Source organism: Labeo rohita, chromosome 3 (genome assembly GCF_022985175.1).
Source record: "Labeo rohita strain BAU-BD-2019 chromosome 3, IGBB_LRoh.1.0, whole genome shotgun sequence".
Taxonomy (NCBI): domain Eukaryota; kingdom Metazoa; phylum Chordata; class Actinopteri; order Cypriniformes; family Cyprinidae; genus Labeo; species Labeo rohita.
In genome coordinates this window covers 47,365,268-47,379,591 of record NC_066871.1, presented here as the reverse complement: position 1 = coordinate 47,379,591, position 14,324 = coordinate 47,365,268, and the positions used below count along the sequence as shown (strand labels likewise).

Sequence of the window (14,324 nt, the reverse complement as noted above, 5' to 3'; positions counted from 1 at the left end):
GTGTGGAATGAATGTATGCATTATACAAGTTTCACTTCTTGAATGGAATTAGTGAAATAAATCAACTTTTTGAAGATATTCTAATTATATGACCAGCACCTGTACTTGCGAAAATAGGTTGTCATGTCCAAGGAAAGTGAAATCTTTGTCTTAGCATCGACACTCTGTTGGTCAGCTGAGCCTTGAAAGGTAGCACTCGAAGCTAACATTATTTCAATGGTGTGTTTCATTTCATCTCTCTTTGAATGAATCAGTGTTTTTAAACATGTAGATGAATGGACAGTTCATTCAAAGCAGTCTCTTGCCGCCACCACCTTTTGGTGTAACAATGAAACTGCACTGACTGACAGCTCATTTAGAATGCTCAGGCGAAAAATGAACAGAAAAAGTTTCTTGTTAAGTCAGATTCGAGGATCAGCACTAACTGTTATTAGGGTTGCACGATATACCGGTACTACGGTAGTATCGCGATACTAAAGCTTAAAAACACCCGTGGTGCCATTGCATTTTTTAAACTGTAGTATTGTCCATAAGGTAGTACCCTAAAATATGTTGTATACACTGTTTAAAACGTTTATTTGAACATGCACGCCAGTTCTTTCCCAACATATTTCTATATTCAGAGTTTTGTATTTAAAAACATTAATCTAATAACATTATTTATGCAATAATAAATAGTCTAAATGTATAAATACCACATCTAAATGTCACTTCATGCATCCTCTGTGCAGTGCTAATATTTTTGTTTACATGAAGAGTTTTGTTTACATGATTTCATGGATAACAATAGCCAGTCGTTGATTCACATTAATGAAGTATTCAGAGACAAATCCTTTCTGTTTTCATTTACATATTAGTATTTATGAAATTTTGATTCATTTTGTAGAATTTAATTTTAAATTAACAGAATACTGCATGGTATTGTGATACTACTTGGTATCATGATACTTCAGCTGGTATAGTATCGTTAGTCATTTTTATGGTATCGTGACAACCCTAACTGTTATATAAGGCTAGCAGTTTTAATATCAGGCTGCTTCAGTGCGATTTAGTTTCAGTTTTATTGGTTTCTGAGTATGACCTCCTTACACATGTACAGTGGGTACGGAAAGTATTCAGACCCCCTTAAATTGTTCACTCTTTGTTATATTGCAGCCATTTGTTAAAATCATTTAAGTTCATTTTTTTCCCTTATTAATGTACACACAGCACCCCATATTGACAGAAAAACACAGAATTGTTGACATTTTTGCAGATTTATTAAAAAAGAAAAACTGAAATATCACATGGTCCTAAGTATTCAGACCCTTTGATGTGACACTCATATATTTAACTCAGGTGCTGTCGATTTCTTCTGATCATCCTTGAGATGGTTCTACACCTTCATTTGAGTCCAGCTGTGTTTAATTATACTGATTGGACTTGATTAGGAAAGCCACACACCTGTCTATATAAGACCTTACAGCTCACAGTGCATGTCAGAGCAAATGAGAATCATGAGGTCAAAGGAACTGCCTGAAGAGCTCAGAGACAGAACTGTGGCAAAGCACAGATCTGGCCAAGGTTACAAAAAAATTCTGCTGCACTTAAGGTTCCTAAGAGCACAGTGACCTCCATAATCCTTAAATGGAAGACATTTGGGATGACCAGAACCCTTCCTAGAGCTGGCCGTCCGGCCAAACTGAGCTATCGGGGGAGTAGAGCCTTGGTGAGAGAGGTAAAGAAGAACCCAAAGATCACTGTGGCTGAGCTCCAGAGATGTAGTCGGGAGATGTCAACAAATCTGTGTTTTTCTGTCAATATGGGATGCTTTGTGTACATTAATGAGGAAAAAAAATGAACTTAAATGATTTTAGCAAATGGCTGCACTATAACAAAGGGGGTCTGAATACTTAACGTGCCCACTGTAAATGTATATGTGTGTATAAATAAGAAGAGTTCAGATGCAAAACCAGCTAAATCCATCTGACGTCTTTCTTTAAAAAAATGCATTTTTATCAGGCTCAGATGTATAGGTTTCTATGTAAGTAACAGTACTTATGATTGGGCTGAGGCTGGTATTTGAAGTAAAAGTATTTGATGGACGTATAATATGTGTCAGGAGTAGGGATGTTCATTTCGGTTATTTTTCCTAACCGACAGCCTACGCTTGTTAACCGATTATTAACCGTTAACTGACCAGATTATTTTAAATTACAATTTAATTTTTTTGGAAAGGATAAGTGTCGTTAAAATACTAACATTTTTTCGGGATTAATTTTACATGCGCAAAAAGCAGCAAACAACAGAACATGAGGATTCACATGCACGTCGCATCACCTGCAGCGCTTCTGCGAATGGAGAAAAACATCATAAAGCTAGGCTATACATATATAATGAATGAATAGGCCTATAAGATAAATATTTTTACGTAAAAAACAAACAAACAAAAAAAGTGCAATAAGTAGCTAGTGTGCAGAGTTTTGGTTATTTTTTGTGCTGAGCGAAAGGAAGACGGCTGAAAGCGGCATCCTATTTTTATTTATTTTACAAACAGCAAACCGTTTACAGTTTCGATCATCTGTAAAGAGTCGTTTCCCCTGTTAGAAGGAAAAAATCAAGTGATTGCGCCGGCGCCGCACGCGCACACACAATCAGCCAAACATATTGGAAAAAATCACACTGCTTAATCGTTATCAACGTACTGCCGTGATATTATGCCAAACATTTATTATGTGGATATTGTAATGCGAGGAGTACAAAACCAGGTTTACATAATAAATAATATTTTCGCGTTCAAATACATCTTGAATACGGAGAATTTGTGTCGTATGAGACCCAATGTTAGTTTCAGTTTCGCTTTAGCCTAAATGGTTTGGTTTTGGCTTGTCGCCGAGCTTCTTATATTTTTCATTCTTGTTCTTTTCTAAATACTGTTGAATTGAAAGTTTTTTTTTTTTTTTTTTTTTTTTTTTTTTTGTGGAGTGAGGGGAACTAAAACAGCCTAGCCTATGTTTATAGTGTATTGTAAATATTTCGCGTCAACACCAGGTCTTTCTGAATGTAATAATAAAATGCGACTTAACGTTATAGGCCTACGCGTTTTTTCTCTCACAAATGCAATTTCATTTTATTTTAACCATCCAGATAATATTTTGATTACTGAATCACTGAAAACCGTTTAACTGATTGTATTAATCGGTCAAAATTATTTCTGTCGGTTAACGGTTAACCGGTTAAAATGAGCATCCCTAGTCAGGAGCATTCATTATCCCATTTTTGACCAAGATGGCTTTTAGCTGGTTCTGCATCTGAACTCTTTATAGATAGATAGATACATTAGGGGTGTAACGGTACACAGATGTCACAGTTCGGTACGTACCTCGGTTCAAGGGTCACGGTTCGATACGATTTCGGTACAACAGGTGCATTTCTCTCTAAAGGCGCATCCAGTTAGGAGACGGTGAATCAGAATTGTCAACCTCATCTTTGTGACACTGAAAGAAGAATAGAATGGGCTAGGTATAGCATAAATATTAAAGGCACGTTATGTTTACTATTTAATAATAGACACATTATGGTTTAATATATTACAATTAATTACACAAGTTGCTGCGACATGCCGATATGTGTTGTGCAGCCGTATGGATGTTTTTTAATCATCAAGCCCCCCCACCCCCCACAGACACAAGTGGAAATACTGTGCAAATATTAAATGTGAAATAATAAATATTATTAAAGTATTATGTTAATCTGCTTAAACGTATGTGTTTTCCTTCATGGTTGAAATGTCTGCAGTATGGCGTGCACACAGAAATCTGCTATGGAGTACCTCAGAAACGCCAGGAAAAAACTGGTGACTAACATGAAAAACCTTCCTCTGATCATTCAGAATCTTTATCAGAAGAATGTTTTCAATTACTATGAGGTCAATGCTCTCAAAGCTGTGAGAAAAAAGATTGATAAAGCCAGATGGATATTGGACTGGGTCATTAACAAAGGTGAAATAGCCAGTGAGGAATTACTCCAGATTCTGGACGTGACTAAGAAGAGGACATTAGATCCTGGTTTACACTACTGGATCAGCTGTTTTTCCTTCAGAGGTGAAGATACAGAGGCCAGTTATTCATTTGGTGAGTACGAAAGTCAAAAACATTTAGGTGAAATTCACACATTTAAAATATTTCAATATTTGTTTTTATGCTTTTGTTACTTTTTTAGGTACAAAGCCCTGTCAAATCTACCAGACACGGCTCAAGGTGACAGCAAAAAGTATCCTGAAGAACCAAAGGAAGTGTTTCTGTAAATATCTGGATAACAAGGTACAAGGAAACTTAAGTTTTATACCTCTTGTTTTAAAGACTGACTCTGTCATGAAAACGCAATGCAAGATAAAATTGAAAACCAAAAAAGCAAAAAGCTACGGCCCAAGAAGCTGAGAGCTTACTTTCCTAATGAGGGACAAACACTGTCACCTGAGAGTCTCCTGAAATGCAGGGACAAGAACATCCTCATCATAGGCAAACCTGGAGTGGGAAAGACTACAGTTGTTCAGGAAATGTTGCGTCTTTGGGCAGAGAAGGATGACAGAGAGATCGACTACATGTTTTACTTTGATGAAAGTGTTTTGGCCCAAAATAGTGTTGCCAGTTTGGAATCTCTTTTGTTTGATGTGTATTCAAAACCAATGGAAAAAGACAGAAAAGAAGTGTTTCAAGATATTGAGGAAAACTCTGAGAATGTTGTCATTGTGTTTGATGGTGTGATGGATTTGGAAGAAAATTCCATCTTATGGAAGATCATGAACCACGAGCTCCTGCCTGATGCCAAGATTGTGATCACATGCAGATCAGAGGTGGAAGATGATCCACTTTTCTCTGACTGGCCGACACGGACAGTGTACGTCCAAGGATTCAGTGAAGAGTCTATTAAAACTTACTATCAGAGTATGTTGGGTCATGATCCTGTTCATCTAGAAGTTATTTTGAAGAATCAAGAGCTGTTCAGTCTTAGTCATGTTCCATTGTATGCATTCATGATTGTAAACGTGATTAAGTTTAAAAATGGCACTGTATACAACCATCCACACACAGTCACTGAAATGTACATCCAAATTTTCCGTCTGGCTGCGAAGAAACATGGGAATAAACAAAATAAGCAAATAGATGAGTACCTGAAAGAGAAGAAAGATCAGATTCATCCCTTGATGGAAAATGCTTTCAATGCAACTATGAAAAAATGCCTGAACCTTCCAGATTTTAGCAGTGATGAGACAGACATTTGTCATGCTTTTCTGAAAATGATCACAACAGACTCACCAACATCTGCAACGACATACTGTGCATTTCTCCACAACACAATGCAGGAATTCTTCTCGGCTTTGTGGCTTCTTGGACATCCAGATGAAATTGTGAAAGTCCTCCAGCTCTGTCAGACTGAGGAGCATAAACACATGAGACATGTTCTTCCTTTCTTATGTGGACTTCTGAGTGAACACAACATCAGGCTCCTCAAGTGTCTCTTCCCAGTGGATCAGATAAAGAAAACATCCGATTGGTTGATTGAGAAGTTTTTGGACACGTTTCTTCAACCTCAGAGTGAGAGTGAGGAGTTTGATCTTCTCTATGTGTGTCAGTGCTTGTATGAGCTCCAGTCTCCTAAAGCCTGTTTAATGTTCCTGGAGAAGATGGACCATCGGCTTGAACCAGAAGTGGATCTTGATCCTCATCAGTGTTGTGCTTTGTCTTATGTGATCAGTCAATCCAGAGATAAAGAGGTTTATGTGAATCTGGAGGACTGTAACGTGACTGATGTAGGAATGGACATGATGCTCAGCTGCTCACCAAACATCAGGTACTAGAAATAATAATGGTTAACTAATCTAGCTGAAGTGTTTTAAAGAAGACCTTTCTTACAAGATGTAATGTAAGTCTAAGGTGTCCCAAAAAATGTGTCAGTGTAGTGCATACATGCATCTCGCTGTAATCTCAGATAAGTCTATTTACTCTCATGTGTATTCAGTGGTCAGTCTGTCTCTCTCGTCTTACACTGTGTGAATGTAGGCAGGTCAGTGAGTTACCTTATATAGCTCTTATGCTCATCAAGGCTGCATTTATTTGATTAAAAATATAGAAAAAAAAACAGTAATTCAAAATGTTTTTACAATATAAATTAATGTTTTTTATTTTAACATACTATAAAATAGAATTTATTCCTGTGATGAAAAGCTGAATTTTTATCAGCTGTTACTCCAGTCTTAAGTGTCACATGATCCTTCAGAAATCATTCTAATATGCGGATTTATTATTAGAATGATCAATGTTGGATAATATCAACAGTTGTGCTGCCAAATATTACCTGTAATTTTTTTTTTCAGGATTCTTTCATGAATAACAAGTGTAAAAAGTACAGAGTTTATTCAAAATATAAATATTTTATAACAATGTAAATTATTTATTATTAACTTTTAATAAACTTTTAATTATTAACTTAATACATCCTTGGTATATAAAAGTATTAATTAAAATAATAAAAGGAAACAATAAAAATGTACTGACCCCAAACTTTTGAACGGTAGTGTGTGTATATATGTGTATATATGTGTATGAAATATTTACAAGTATATGCAATTTATTTTGTACATATTTATCTTAAATATATACATGAGTAGATGTATAGGTTTCTATGTAAGTACTGGTACTTCTGATTGGGCTGAGGCTGGTATTTTGGTGAGTTTGAAGAAAAAGTATTTGATGGACATATAATATGTGTTGAGAGCATTCACCCAGTATCATTATCTCATTTTTGAACTCTTCATATATATCATATATACACAATAATTACACACAGTACACATACATATATTAGGGAAACTCAAACTTTTATTTTTTATGCAATTAATCGTTTGACAGCCATAATTCAAATGCATTTTGTTTGTTTGACCACAATATTATTGTTGAAAGGAGCACATTTGATTAACTTTGATAAATCAGTTTTTTAAGACACATCTGTGAGTTACACTGTTAAATGGATGTCTGCAATTAGCATCCATATCCCGCTAGCATTGTCCGGTGTGTATAATCCTAAAAAAAAAATAAATAAATAAATAAATCTAGTCAATCAGTTCATGCTCTTATGTTTGATTTCTTTGTTGCAGGTTAAAGACTTGTAAAGATCCACTGAAGCAAATCACATTCTTTGTAGAATTCTTCCATAAATCATTTCAGTGTGACTGCAAACTTTTTGAGGTGAGAGAACGAAACAACTCAGAAAAAATAATCAATGATCTGCTGGATCTTTGCTCACATGTGAAGAACTATGAGACTCAAACAGGCAGGAGTTTCCTTCCAGCATTACAGTCAGTTTTCCAGTCACCTGATGTCTGGATCATAGATCTCTCACAGAGAAAGAGCTCCGTCCTCCTGGAAGTGCTGAAACTACAAACACAGAAGAAACCAGTGAAGCTGAGAGGATGTTCAGAGGAAGAGAGTGAAGTGAAGAGTTTCCTTCAGTGTCTGCCCTACATCTCACAGCTGAGGTGAGAAAATCTCTGTTGACTTACAGTTATTGTGAAATCTGATTTCTGCATAAGCTGGAACATGTTTTCTGGTCTTAATGAGTGTCTTTAGATTAGGGGCTCTGTTTTGTTTCAGTGTTTGCTATAGAGTGATTCATTCTGATCATTCACTACATCTGATCTCATTTGTGTGTCAATGGCTAAATCTAAGAGCAGTTTTTGTGCAGGGTGAGATACAGCTGACTGTGGGTGTGAATACTCATCATATCTGTAGATGAACAAGCACAAATTATGGGTGTATTTATGGGGCGTCTTTGTAGATTCAACCATCAGATGCTGCCAAAGTACATGTGCTAAATGATGTAGCTGACAATAACAGTTCACTGTTAACACTAGTCATGATGGAGTGTGTCAGTAGATCAATATGATTAATTATATTTACATTCTCTATCATTTAATTGAAGCAAAATCCAGTTAGTCCTGATGAGCACCACATTTTTCAGGTGTGTTTAAAGAGCATGTAATAGAGATACGGCTGTTATTCAAGGATGCAGTTACTGCACAAAAAAGTTTTATAACTTTTGTGTTCCCCTGAGAAACTTTGGATTCACTCTGATAACTTCTGCATTTCTCTCATAAAGATGTTTGTGTTCTCTCACAAAACTAGTTGAGTTCAGACAAACATTCATTTACTGTACAGCTTGCAGTGGTTCATACAGATCTGTACATTTCACAGTGGAGCAGTTTATAGTTTTATTTTGAACTTGGACTCAAGTATAAAGAAATACAAATGGTAGGAGACGTCTTGAAGTGCTACTTGCTGAAGGACCTGAATAATCCCAGAAGGTGCTCTTTGGTTTGGTTTGAAGCAACTATTACAAGAAAGAAATCCAAGGCACTTCTTCTGGTCCAAAAAAAGTTAACAAGCCTTTATTCCCATTATGATCATTACAATAGAAGCATTAAAAATGACTAAAACACTGATGACACACTCTGAGGAAGACTGAAATGCATCAGTGTGCATATTATTATATTATATTATATTTTTTTATATAATATTATTTAATCACAATATTTCTGTAAAATACAAGATTAGTTTTATACCTCTTGATATACATACTGTATTTTTATACAACTGTGCTAATATCTGCTTTTGTGATGAGTGTTATTAATGGCCACTATGTGTCATAGATGTGATTTGTCTTTGCAATGATTTTTTTTTATTTTTATTTATTTATTTATTATTATTTTTAATTTGCAACACAATTTGACACATGCACATATAGGAAAAAAAAGCAGAATAAAGCTAATTCTGATTCTGTAAGGATAAATTTATAAAAAAAAAATGTGACTAGTTAAAACTGAATACAATTTAAACTAGGTATGTGGATATATCAAATAGGGTTATATTGAATACTTATGGTGTCAGTTTATCCCATTTTAGATTAAAATTAATTATTATTTAATTACCTCAGTCAAATGTGGCACTTCTGCTGTGCTGGGTCTCATGAAACTTCATCTTTTACTGTCCCTTCAAGAACAAGACTTGTGTTCAGTGTAAGTCTGTGTTGTATCTGATGCCATTATTTAAGGATTGTACAGTTATCAAAATTGTAAATTCATTATTGACATTTCAAGTCTAATTTAAAGTGTTTAATGTGAGCTGAAAACCAGAAACAAAACACTGTTTATTGTTATTTTGCATTATTTAATCACATCATAGCTGTAATCAGTTCTGTGATTTCTCTGTTTATTCACATTTCTCATTTCCATTTTGTTACAGATTCTTTTATCTGAGTGACAGTGATCTAAGCAAATTTCTTCTGCAACTCTTCATTAAAGCAGCAGAGATTGAGACACAGACAGGAGAACAGATGCTGAAACTGTTATCATCAGTCTGGACCAGCTCTTCTGATTATAGATGGACTTACATATTTTATGATAGTGATTTCCTGCTGGATCTTTACTCACATGTGAAGAACTATGAGACTCAAACAGGCAGGAGTTTCCTTCCAGCATTACAGTCAGTTTTCCAGTCACCTGATGTCTGGATCATAGATCTCACACAGAGAAAGAGCTCCGTCCTCCTGGAAGTGCTGAAACTACAAACACAGAAGAAACCAGTAGAGCTGAGTGGATGTTCAGAGGAAGAGAGTGAAGTGAAGAGTTTCCTTCAGTGTCTGCCCTACATCTCACAGCTGAGGTGAGAAAATCTCTGTTGACTTACAGTTATTGTGAAATCTGATTTCTGCATAAGCTGGATCATGTTTTCTGGTCTTAATGAGTGTCTTTAGATCAGGGGCTCTGTTTTGTTTCAGTGTTTGCTATAGAGTGATTCATTCTGATCATTCACTACATCTGATCTCAACACATTCTCACTCCCAACTCGTCACATATTGACGCTTGGTCAGGACCCCTTGGCATCACATTTTGACACATAGGGTACCCCTTTAGCATCATTTTCGATGCCGGGTCTTCCATTGCTTTAAATAAGAACCCTTTGGCATCAATATGCTGACATGAAAGGCATTGGGAATTTTATCGCCATGATTAAACTACATATTGGGTAATAATTTTGCCATTATTGCATATATGTTGATGTGTGTGTGTTTTTGTGTGTACACAAAATGTGAGGTCAATCTTATACTGTAAAACAGTGTTTGAAAGGAGAAAAATGAATAATAAACAAATAACCACAAAAAAAAAAAAACAGAAACTGTGCACAAATTTAAAAACTGTCAGCAGAAGAAGCGTTACGCCTGCTTTGGTTGCGAAATGCCATTGGCTCTTGTGTGTCTCGTGACTGATTGTGTGATGCTAACAATGTTCAGGAGTCTGTTTTTGAATGTGAATGTGTGAGAGCGAGATCATCTTCAGCATTTAAAACCTTATGATTTACTCTGTTCTTCAAATAAATATATCGGAGGACTTGGAATGCAACGTGACTTGTTTGTAATACTTTTATTCTGCTTTTTATGGTAAGTTTTTGCAATAAATACTTTTATTTGCCTGTTGCGTGTTTTATATTGTTTAGAAATTAGTAGGTTTAGGGTAGGGGTGGGGTTAGGTGCTCTAAAATATCTATGAAAGTATAAATTTATATAAAATTATCTCTGTTTTTTACAAACCATTGCAAAACTATTAAACGCGACACATCATGCAAACAACTAGAAACAATGGAGGACCCTGAGCATCAAAAAGTGACACCAAGGACTCCTGACCAAGTGCTCATCATACTTGTAATAAATTTCGCTTTCGCCAACCTAGGGACACCAGTTAAGGTAGTGATTTTAACTTTCACCAATCTAGGGAGGTGAAATAGGGAAATAGTGATGGGTACTCATGTCACAACTGGCGTTATGATTCTTGGATCACGTGTCAATTAATGTGTGGTTATGAGTACATCACATAAGAAAGATTGGTGGGATCTCTAACTTGTAGAACCTCTTCTGTATTATCAACACAAGGAAGACACAAGTTGTAATAAAATACATTTTATTAACAAAGATATACAATAGCAATCAACAACTACTAAATGAATACCATGAATGAAGAAGGAATAAGGTGCATAAGATGCAGAAAAAGCAAGTGATTATGTTGGGTGTTGCTATGTCAGAGCTACATTATCTGGAAAGAGAAACTGTTGCTACTTTGAAACAAATAAGGTTAAGAATCTTACTATGCGTCAAACAAATACATGTAAGATTTGTTATCAACTGCAATCAGCTATATAATATCTAATGTAAATTAGAAAATCATATACTGATAATTAGGGCTGCAACAACTAATCGATAAAATCGACTATTATCGATAATGAAAATCGTCGACAACGACGATTTTCTATGGACACAATGCATCTAAAAATAGTGTAGGAAACATATGAGATGCTGCAGGAGAGTTACGTGATCCCAAAACATGAGAATTCCTTATTTTAAACTTGAAGCTAATAGCGTAATGGCTTGCCCTGTGAGGCGCTTTAAGATCCGTTCCTCAGCATGAAAACTTTCAGATTACGGTCATATCATTGTCTGTAAATGTCACAAATTCACACAAGCATTTCCATTTATGCATACAAGTCCATTCTGACAGTCTGTGTTAAGTTTAATCTTTACTGAATGAGCATGTCAGACTGGAACACAGACAGGTAGACAATTAATACTCAGCGCAAAAACATTCATTGTGCTGAAACATCTGTCGTTGAATGTTAAATTTAGATTTAAAATACAACATGTAGCGCACGTATTTGTGGAGGGTAGGAACTGTAAAGTAGGGCTGTGACGGTGGCAGATTTTTACCGCCGCGGTGGTAATGGACCAACTACCGCCGGTGGCGCGGTGTTTTTATATATATCAAAATAAATGAGGCTCAAACATTATTAACAAACGTGCGTGTTTATTTTAGCAATTCCGTCAGTGAACAAGCAGCCTACAAAACGCTAAAATAAATCTCAGAAATAATACATTTAAATAAGAAAGTAGCCTGAATAAGTGTTAAATGGGCTATTAAACAAATATTCGTTCCAAAAAATTCCTAACAACCTCGACAGCTCATCAGAATTTTTTCTCTTTCTCTTCCCCATTGCACAGCTGCTGTTTTTAATAGCGAAGTGATTACATTCATTTTCGTTTCTTTAGTTTATAAAGTCAATTTAGAAGTATGTCTGGAACACGTTTTGTTTGTGAAATTCAAGGTTTTTTTTTTTTGTTTTGTTTTTTTATAAAGTAACGACCAGGCGGCCAGCGGCAGACAGATCAATTTAGCCTTCTCAAGTCATCACGATTTAAATTAAAATCCATAGATATAAAAAAACTTAAAGCATATCACAATATTAGTTTAATCGTTTAACCTAGATAAATGTGTGCTGTTAGGCGCATATTCAGTCGTTTGTGCGGAGAGTGAAAGCTAAAGCGCTTTGCACGACATGGAGGCGCCAGCGCTATGTGAAACTTAATTTTTGCTCATAAAGGTAAGAGTAATAAATTTACCTTAAATTATTACTTCACTACTATAAAAATAAATAATTCAAAACGAAAACAAAACTCTTTCATTAGCTATAGGCCTAATCCATAAAGATGCATTTAGTCACTAAAAGCACGTACGTCCAGTGAGCAGATGGCGAGTCAGGATCGTCAACTTCATCTTTGCGACACTGACTCAGACAATACTAGTCTATTAATAAATAATTTTGAATATCTCCTTACTTTTTCCCCGGCACATTCATTGTAATTGCTTTAGCTGGGGCTTTGCGGCCAGATTAATCTTACTGCGACATTTGAACACGGAACGCGCTGAAGGCACTTGTGCTCGCTGCTGCTGCTGCTGCTGTTGGCGGGTCACTAAACACCGCCAATAAGAGCAGAAACACTGTATTTTATGCTTGTTATAGTGTGTTTTTCTTCAGATATTTGTCTTTTCTCTTTATTACGACAGGTGGTCTAATAAATTGTTAAGCACTGTGCTTTCATAGCATTCAGAATATGGAATAGTGTAATCTTAACAAAAAAAAATAAAAATTTGAATTTTAAAGCCAACTAATCATTACTCGAAAAAATAATCGACCAACTAATCGATTGTCACAATAATCCTTAGTTGCAGCCCTACTGATAATATACAACAATGCCATGGTCTCTGAAAGAGGTTTGGAAGTGATATTTACGTTCGCTGTGGTTGAGTGAGCAGTCCGGTTGCGACGATTTCTTCCACTGGTTGCGCTGGTGGCAGTACAGTGGGGGAAGGAGCAGGAATCCATTTCGACAGCCTTGAAGATGAAGCGCTGTAGGATGCTGATCTCCTGGAGCACAAAGGGTCCTAAGATCTGGAACACGCAGATGTGGCCCTGGAGTAGGTGCTGAAGGTCATTAGCTTGGAACACGCAAGCAAAAGTACCTGAAGCGAAGGTTTGCTCGCCGGAGCTTAACCTTGTTGCAAATGTCTGTGTGTCTTCTGCCTCTCTGGGCTAGAGACTCAGAACTTGGTCAATCCACCTTGTCTCTCTAGGATGGAGACTCAGGATGCTGCATCTGTTGTTATCTTGCTGGACGAAGACTCTGAACGTAGATTATCTTTTTCCTCGCAGGCTGGAGGCTCAGAACATGGTCATATCTGTTGCTGCCTCAAAAGCTGGAGACTTGGACTTGTTGTTGTCTCACCTTTGCAGGCTGAAGACCCAGAAAGAAGTTGATCTGTTGCAAGTACTTTCCCTTTCAGAACTCAGACTCAGAACTGAGGTTGATCCACTATCGTCTCACCGGATCAGAGACTCTGAACGAAGGTGATCTGTTTCTGTTTCATCCCTTACAGAACCAAGACTCAGAACAAGGAGTGTCTTTTGGAAAGGTACATTTATCCCTTTCCGATGAGGAGGAGATTGCAATTTGGTGCTTCTCCATTTCCATGCTGTGATTGGCTGGTTCCATCAGAGTGGTTGCCCACCCTTCTTTCCTCCTGTGGAATTTATTTGCGTAGTCCAAACACAAAGCTAGAAAAGTGTCACTAAAGTTTTACTGGTGCATTTCTCACTTCTCAAACCATAACCAGAATGCATTTGGCAATGTTACAAACACATTAAGTCCAAACATGATGGGAAAAGATTGAACTGTCATGCATGCATTCATTTGTCCATCAACAGCTGAGTTTGTGTAAGATGTTGCACTACACGTAGCTGTCACTAAGAACACTTATTTCTCTGAATAAGTATAAAATGTGTGTGTTGTAGTGTGCACCAGTTTTAAGGTTTGAAGACCTAGTTACGATTGGATTTGGATGAATCTTTGTGATCTCCCTCTGTTCCACCCAATGCTGCTGTATCTTGAGGTCCTAAGGAATTTTT

At 36.4% G+C, this 14,324-nt stretch overlaps 2 protein-coding genes across 15 annotated transcripts in view; one reads left to right on the top strand and one right to left on the bottom strand.

Annotated features, from left to right (window-relative positions):
* LOC127161310 (gastrula zinc finger protein XlCGF57.1-like) overlaps window positions 1–14,324 on the bottom strand; it is a 243,173-nt gene that overhangs the window by 153,678 nt on the left and 75,171 nt on the right. The gene's annotated exons all lie outside the window — the stretch shown is intronic.
* Window positions 3,925–14,324, top strand: part of LOC127161044 (uncharacterized) — a 43,251-nt gene continuing 32,851 nt past the window's right edge. For 3 of the 14 annotated variants that reach the window (XM_051103693.1, XM_051103767.1, XM_051103721.1), the window contains exons 1-3: window positions 3,930–4,112; window positions 4,201–5,832; window positions 7,136–7,516. In XM_051103693.1, the coding sequence (XP_050959650.1) occupies window positions 4,364–5,832; window positions 7,136–7,516 (1,850 nt within the window). In that variant the 5' untranslated portion in view covers window positions 3,930–4,112; window positions 4,201–4,363. Of the gene's footprint in view, window positions 4,113–4,200; window positions 5,833–7,135; window positions 7,517–14,324 lie in introns of all 14 variants that reach the window. The other 11 variants (XM_051103768.1, XM_051103750.1, XM_051103703.1 and 8 more) reach the window with 8 other exon arrangements.